Genomic DNA, 8,824 nt, shown 5'->3' on the forward strand with positions numbered 1-8,824 from the left:
ACACCCCCGTTGTACATAATTAACTATTTCCCGTTTTTTAAAATAATCGAAATTGTGACTAAACTTCAGAGATAACTTAAAAGTTATTATTTACAGTATGTAATCAACTAAATTCATAAACTGTATGCAAAAATTCAGACCTTCAATTCAATAATTGAGAAATACGAGCTTCTGAAATTTACATGGTTCATTGTTGGACCACTTACCTTATACATATATGTATTTATAATATATTGTAAAATAAATAATATATAAAATGAATAATACAAAATATAAAAACTTTAAAATATTATAATAAAAAAATTATAATTATATAATTAAAGCACATTTGATAAGTTATAAGGTAATATTGCACAGTGTAGTGTGTAAAGCCCTACAACTAGCACCAGGAATGTTGAGGCCCATAATGCATCCGGTTATGAAATCATAAAATGTTAGTAAATCAGATGCAAATTGAACATCAAAACAATAATGTAGTTTAACAAGAATATCGAAGGCAATTATTGGATCATCGCCAACTGAAATTAAATTTTCATCAGTCTTTATATAAAATTGTCCTTCCTTTGTTTGTCCAATCACAAAGCACACTAAAAACGGTTGGATATTTTTTGCTTTTTGAGACAAAGTTTTATCTTCTTCATTATTTACAAGTAAATCTTCCATTGTCTATATCAAAAAGTAAAAACAATATGACTTATAATATAAGGTATCTATAATGCGCATTGGCTGCATTTAAGTTTATAATGTACAATATTTTTTTAATTACAATACTCACATGAATAAACTGTAATAAATTTCGGTTTGGAATTTGTTTAGGCGAAAAATTCGATGCTTTAATTTTTGCGCCTTTTGAATTGTCTTCCCTCTGAAATTATAATTAATATTATTAGATTTATATACGCACTCTTTTCATGAAAATTATTCCGAAATCGGAAATTATTTTTGAATGGCTTACAGATGTTTTCGTTTTTGCATAGTTCGGAGAGGGCAACAACTCCGGCAACAAAATCAGAGCTTTGAAATTTTCTGTAAAGTATAAAAAAGTATCAATTACACACAAAAGAAATGTAAAAGTTATAGAAAAAATCGAGTTCTTGTTCAACAATATAACTAAACTACGCATCATCATACCATCATCAAAATCATCCACTTTTTGAAGCAAGTACTCCTTTTTCATGCGGCAGAATTTTAAAATTCTCGGAACATAGTAAGATGAAAATTTTCTTAAAAATGTATCATTGTTTGGAAACATCGATATAAATTCCGCATGAATCTGAAACAATGAATAAAATTCTGAATAATGTAAATCATTTGAATGAGGAAAAAGTTACGTATCTGCAAATTATTTTTCATACTTTAATTGACATACCATTTCTCCATTGTAATCTTTTAGTTTTGGATATAATCTAAATATATCATCTATTGTCATATGTTCAGAATTTTTTATGCTTCTTTGCCTATTAGGTCTTGTTTCATCTAATAATTGTATAATACTCGGCTTATTGCTATCACTGGGTATTTTGAATATAAGCTCACAACACTGAAAATAATAAATTGTGAAAATAATTGAATATTTTTATAAAAAAAAATCTATAAATATGTATATATTGTACTTGAATTAAGATTCTAAAATGTTGATTTTCTTTACAAATGTCATAAGTACCTTTTCTTGAAATACTTCCTCATCGAGATATTCTTGTTTCACAAATTGTGTCCTCTGTCTTTTAACGTTAATTTTTTTAATTGCTGGTTTAGTCGATGCTCTTTTTTTCTTTGTGGGACTTAGTTTTACTCGCATATTTTGGAAGCGATATTGTATAAAGCCGCTGTTTGTCGTCTTATCATAAAAATGCTCCTAAATATGTACATAAATTTTGTTAAACAATAGTATCAATATATGAATTACAAAAATACTTACATAGCCTTCAGGAGAATGTGAAGATCGTAATTTCGGAAAAGCATTGACGATTTCCTTAGCCAATTCTGTTTTTAATTGGCTAGATGGATACCTTTCAAACAAGATTCGAAATAAAAACGATTATAGAGTAATACAGACAATTAAATTATGAACCACGTATTTTATACATTTGAAAAAATAGTGATAACGTACATATCATTGCTGAGTTTAACTATTTCAGCACATACTATTCTAATAAATTCTTGACGATCGGTGTTTCCAACAATACCAGAATCAAGAACGCTTAATAATGGTACCTTTCTTGTATGTTTAGCATCATATGCTTCAATCCAAGCTCGAACATTTAATTTATTTTCTGCGTTGTTAGGCTAAATTTATTCAAAACACATACTCTGAACATTTTTATATTATTTATTTATTTTCGTAAAACGAATTAAATATACACAATAGAATATCTTTTTAAAGTTTATAATAGTATAATTAATACCTGCTGAATATTTATATTTTGTGGATGCAGTAAAATAGGGACATTTTGTACATTATTTATGTCGTCTACTGCAGAATTTTTTGGTTGCTCAACTTGAATGATTTCATTACCAGCAGTTGACGCGATTGTAGGTATATTATTTTGAACTCCATAGATAGATCCATTAATAATAAAACAATTCTATATACAGTTACAATGTTAAAATTTTTTCATATAATTGGTTATACATACATTTATTTCTAATGATTAATTTAGAAATACCGTTGCTTTTGCTGCATTAATCAAATTCAATAGCCTCTTCCTCGGTCCCGTTTTTATTTTGAGTTCTTTTAAGTCAGTTTCCGTCAACGAAAGAAATGCTTCGCCATCAACAAATTCATCTGCAATATACACAATATTTAAAAAGATATGAATTATATGATTTTTTTGAATCGCTGACTCTTAAGTCAAGGAAGCTAATCCGAAGAGTGAAGGATATTCAGCTTTTATTTAATTATTTTTTTATATGTTAAAAGTTAATTCATTTACTAAAATTGTTATTAAGAAACCAGTAACGCAATTCAAGTCAAATTATATAGATGTATGTACTCATCGTACAAAAGATTTCATTGAGTCATGCCAAAGCGGATAAAAATTTACTAAATCGATCTAATATTCTTCGCGATTTTAGAACTGAATTGTATACTACAGTAATGTATTATTTTTATAAGATAAGCATGTGTGTACATACAGTTAAACTTGAATTAAACTTAAACATTTTAAAATAAATTTTGTTTACGGGCTTGTTTCACCAACTTTTGATTAAATTAATCGACTCGCAGAAGTGCCAATAGCAGTTTAATATATCAGAATGTTTCCTCTCTCTTCCTCTTTTGAGACAAACTGTGCTTACACATTGTGTTTAGTTCTCACATTAACAATCGTGATGATTGAGTCAACCATCGATTAGCGTTAATCTGAGTTAATAGAAAAAGTCCGGATGCAGATATAATAATAAGAAATAAAGAATGATAAGAAATATACATGGAATAAGGAATAAGAAATTTCAACTTATCAGAAATACTCGGATACTCATTTTCTGATAAGTTAAAATTATCGTTGCTTAGTCCTTCTATTGTATCTGTCCCGTGATATATTTTTGTAATTCACCTTGCAGTATTTTCAGAACCTCATGTGGCACCCCTTTAGTGAGTAAATATTCTTTTAATGCAGTCGGACTGTTTAATGTGTCCTGCGAAAATAAATATTAATTCGTACATAAAGCCCATCCTGCAATTGTGTAAGCGTAGTTGTAAGTGGTTGTAGTTGTAAGAATTGATCAGTCACAGTCGAATATTCTCCTCATATTCGACTGTGATTGGAGAATTCTACGTTTAAGGTGCGATTTTACAGGGATTCACATCCACAATATTGCTCCTTTATAACAGGTCGGAAAATCATATAAGGGTCTAAGAGGATATTAGCCCCACTCTCACCAGTATAAACTAAAAATAGAGCAAGGGAAAATCTAGATTCCAATATCTCGCCGTAAACGTCTCTTATTACGTTTTCTTGGAGAGTGAAATATCGAAATATCGGAAAATGATGTGCTGATAGTCTACTTACGCTGGATTTGTAGATCTCGAGTACAAAATTTGTATGTGTGTATTGTGATCGAGAGATATTTATTCTTTTAAGAGATTGAAAAATTGGAAAAATAATTTACAACTTAGTACTTGAAATAAACGGCGATTTACATTCGAGTGACGAGTATTTTGCGCAAACGCTAGTCGCTCACGTACTTAATGTACATATCTCGATGTATAGTTCGAGCGCATCAAATTATCGGAGATCGTATAGCCTACGTTCGGAAATATTGCTCAAATCCCTCCATGATCGTCGATTTTGTCTTTCACCTGTTGTTCATTTAATGTTAAACAAGGATAAGATGATACGTCCTAAAAACTATATCGGAGTCTAATCACAATTTTGTCAAAATCCTACGCGAGAGAAAGATATTAATATTATAATTTCTGCCTATATATATGTACTGTCTCACTCTATAATCTTAATTAAAGTATAGAGTGAAACATAGAGTGAAACAATATAAGTTAGAGTGAAATAATATATGTACAGAGAAAAATTATATATATTCTCTTCTCTGTTAGGATTTTGAGAAAATCGTTGATCGCTCGTGGCCAGATTCTGATAGGGTCTCGATGCATCCGAAGTATCGGAGGCAATCGGAGGCATCCGAGTGACGTTTCCGAACGCAGCCATATCCGGATGTGGAGAAAGCGCTCCGTTTTCAGCTATGCTGATGAGAGTGGGGGCAATTAGGATATGTATATCTTTATGAAATCGCACCTTTACGCAATTGTAGAAATAAGGGCTCGATACAGATGTAAAATGGACGTATATTTACGTATTGTTATATAGCAGTCATACGTTTGCTGAGAATTTATATGGAAATTCTCGTGTCTTTCTCGAATTAAATAAATGATGCTTACCTGTGGCAAAATGTTCGAATTCATCGCGTACAATGCATGCATAATCAATCACAATCACACGAAACAAACGATCATACACTTAATTATCTTACAAAATGCGTAGTCTATTGTCTCTCGGAAACGAAAATGGCACATTGTCGAGTTTAATCGCTAAAACGTGTTACGAACGACCAAGATGGCACCGTCTCGTTCATAAGCAGCAACGACTGTAGCGCTCCTAGCGATTGAGAATTCACTCTATTGAAGTGACGTTCAATGCATCTTGCATTGAATTATCAACCGATGCTTAAGTCACTTTGATTGATCGAGTGAAATAGCTACCCATTCATTACATAAAAGTAGATCGATTAATTCCAAAGGAGTGAAAGTCCACTCTTAAAGATTCATTTTGGAGATAGTTGTCTCTCGCTCTTGTTAAGAGTAAAATTTTCAGTAGGTATTAAAAATATAGAGTGAAGGATCAGCTCTCAGATTGGAACATTTACTTACATCAATTTCTGAAGCTTTTGTCCAAAAAATATTCTTCCATTATTACTATTATAACAAAATAATAGATATAGAAAGTATAAAATATTAACAGAATGTCTTCTTAAATTAATTAACTATCGTAATACAATTTTGGACAGACTACGATATCTGATTTAGTACAAATCCCTTTTTCTCTTGTCTAAAACACTAACGAAATATTATTAAAGATATTCCTGGGCAAATTTTTGTGATGTATCACACCAAAAGGGCTCTGAGGGCTCGGAGATAATTGAAGAACGATGACATTATCGACAATTGATATAAATTTGCGAATATTATAAACATAAAAATTTGGATAATATATTATTAAATTTATGATTTTTTGTTATATAAAAGCAGCATATAATGAGCATACCTGTAATGGTACAATATTTTATATACTGCCGCAAAATTACAATTTTTTTTCTCTATAGTTATCATCTCTATTGATAATCAAACTCGGACGATAACATTAAAATCATAGTTCTAAATAAAAATTGTATATTATGAATTGAATTTTAAATATACATATATACATATATGTTTATAAAATTGATATAAATCATTAGTATTAGTATTACGTTATCAGTTTCTTAATTACTTAAATTTTAGCACACCAACTTTCGCAAGGCTTGGCTGTCTTTGCATGTAAGACATACGATTATTTGTAATCTACGATTTCTCATAAATTTTACGACTAGCAAGAAGTTATCTGTAAAGATATTACTATAAAGAAAAGATAATGAATGTTATGTTGTTTTAAATTTTATTAAACTTCTTTTAGAAGAAAAACATAAAATTGAACAAATTATTATTATTCTAACAAAAAAAGTTTCATCGGAATCTTAATTTGTTTACGATTTGTGATGTACGAAAACTGTATTGTATAATAAAAATAAAATTTTATATAAATTCCACAAAGAAATAATAATTAATGTTTTTTGTTTATTTTTTTCTCTCTTTTTTTAAATAAATGAACCGTGATATAATCGTATTCGGAAAGAGAGAAAATAAGAGAGAGAGAGAGAAACATAACTTACTTACATAATAAAATTAAAACTACTGTATTAGTAAAAGTGATGTAGAATATATAAAATCGTATTTTAATGATATGGTGCAATACTGATGACTGGACGTGATGACTGAACGTTTACTTCTTATAACATTTTACATGTCATGGTAAGACGTAATTTAAATGGTGAAAGGAATATTAGTTACACGCTTGAACATCATGCATGGATAGACATGTGTGTACATGCATAATGTAGTCTGTACCTACTTATTACACAAATTCGCGATGAAATAATTACAGTTGCTGAGAAATTGTTTAAATCCTAATTAGTTTATCAAATCGTCAGAAAGGAATGTTATTCCTCTCACAGAACGTGCGAGATTGGTAATCGAAATGAAACATTACTGGTATGTGTTTTTTTTTCTAAACATTATAGAAAGCGACATTTCATATACATAGACGGTCATGAATTAATAGGAACAGGTTGAAATTGTGTGTCGTCAAATTATAAATATATGTTTTTTTAAATTCACAAGTGACGAATACGCATAATTCATTTTTAATTAAAGATGACGGAGAGATGGATTATTTTATGGATTACTCCATAAATGCGGGGGATGAATTACGTCTACAAAAAATTCTGTAAGCAGCTTGTAAATTCGAAATTTGTTTTAAAATATTTTATAAAATTTAAAGTAGTCCATTATTTAACTATTCTTAGAGGAAAGCCCTCTATTATGAAATTGGCGCCTAATATGAGATGCTGGCGTTTCTGCTAAACTAATAAGCGCTATCAATTGGTTCCACCATGAATTTATTGCTATTAGATTAGAAACTATTTAATAGAAAATTCATTATTACATTATGCTTGTAGTCATTGTAAAAAAAGATTAGAAGAATTTGGATGTCTTCAAGTTTTATTAAAATGAGACTTGTTTATTATATAATAAATAAATATTTTGCAATAGATTCTTTATGTAGTGATAGAGTAAGGTCGTACTAATGCAAGATATGTTAAAAATATAAGATATGTTGAATTGTTTAATTACAGAAGTTAGATTTGATAATCATAAAATCATAAGGCGTAGAAATCGTAATATGAGATATCTAAGGTATTTTTAATATGAAATAATCCATGCTCCTATGTTATAGTGGAAATCGTTGCTAAAGAGTAAATGTTATTGTATAATAATAAAAAGGACAACCGGAATGAACGTTAAGTGCTTGTTTCTGCGATGCTTGATTCCAACTACCTGAAGATGAGTCCTGGATATATATCTATCGCATGCTCATTTTTCACGTATGCTGACTGTGTTTGTTTGCATTTTAGAAATTATGAAATAAAGTTTTTTAATTGCAATAACTGATATACTTTGCGTTTTACTATCGATTTCTCGGGATATCTCATATTAGGAGCACAATTTTTTGACTTTGCGATTTGCTCATTTTTTACATTTCTTTAATTTTCAAAAAAAAATGGAATTTGAATTAAATTTTATATAACATTACCTTTTTTAAAGCTTATTAAATTCCCTTCAAAATGACCTATTATTTTTTTAAATTCTGCCCATAGACTTCCAGCATTTATCCAAAATCAATTCGGTATCTCATAATAGGGGCTTTTCCTCCAAGTGTGATCTATGCAATTAAAAAAATTGGTATCAATGGTGCTTGTTATTTTATTTAATTTAAACGAGTTACTTGCAGTTTTGAATATTTTTAACTTGGTTCTTCTATCACACATTGCGGAAGAGGAAATGAAGATAAGTAGTTACGTCGACAAAAAATATTATTTATTATTTCGGTATGTATGCTTTACATGGGAACAAAACATATCTCGGATAATTACAGGAACGAGCAGCAGTTTAATCTCGCTTTTTTCACATCTTTAATTATTTAATATTTGTTTTATATCTGCATCATTTCTTTCGCACAGGTGTGTGTGTGTGTGTGTGTGTGTGTGTGTGTGTGTGTGTGTGTGTGTGTTTGCACGTGTTAACATTTGTGTAGGAAAAAGATCTATGTAAAATGGAAGGACTTCACATAAATCCATAAATTAAAAAAAAAAGTAGATAATAACTTAAAAAATTTATACAGACGTACACTTATACACACACGCACTTATGCACACTACAAGTCAGTCAACCTTCGAGTTCGACGCTATTAGGTCCGATCACTATACCTGCACCTTTTGCATCTCAAATAGAGTAAGCGCATTTTGCTTTGAAATAGAGAAGAAGAAAATAGACAAATGTATAAGAAGTAGTAATTGGAATAAATAGGCTTAAACCGCCGCTTCGCAGAGAATACTGTGGAATATTTCATATGTTGAACTTGTTACGCGGAAAATATACAAAAATAATATTCTTCTTTTCAGCAAAATTCTTAATCTTCATATATATATATATATA

General features: G+C 29.6%; 1 protein-coding gene across 1 annotated transcript; it reads right to left on the bottom strand.

Moving 5' to 3' along the window:
• Positions 1–336: 336 nt before the first annotated feature.
• Positions 337–5,079, bottom strand: LOC108755335. Its single transcript, XM_018498266.1, has 12 exons — positions 4,895–5,079; positions 3,555–3,636; positions 2,667–2,785; positions 2,406–2,585; positions 2,111–2,286; positions 1,919–2,009; positions 1,664–1,855; positions 1,370–1,540; positions 1,132–1,273; positions 956–1,026; positions 776–865; positions 337–666 (listed from the first exon to the last, which is right to left on the bottom strand). Exons 1-12 carry the CDS (start codon positions 4,934–4,936, stop codon positions 337–339), a joined length of 1,686 nt encoding a protein of 561 aa, XP_018353768.1. The 5' UTR covers positions 4,937–5,079.
• Positions 5,080–8,824: the final 3,745 nt, after the last annotated feature.

Source organism: Trachymyrmex septentrionalis, unplaced genomic scaffold (assembly GCF_001594115.1).
Source record: "Trachymyrmex septentrionalis isolate Tsep2-gDNA-1 unplaced genomic scaffold, Tsep1.0 scaffold87, whole genome shotgun sequence".
NCBI classification, from domain to species: domain Eukaryota; kingdom Metazoa; phylum Arthropoda; class Insecta; order Hymenoptera; family Formicidae; genus Trachymyrmex; species Trachymyrmex septentrionalis.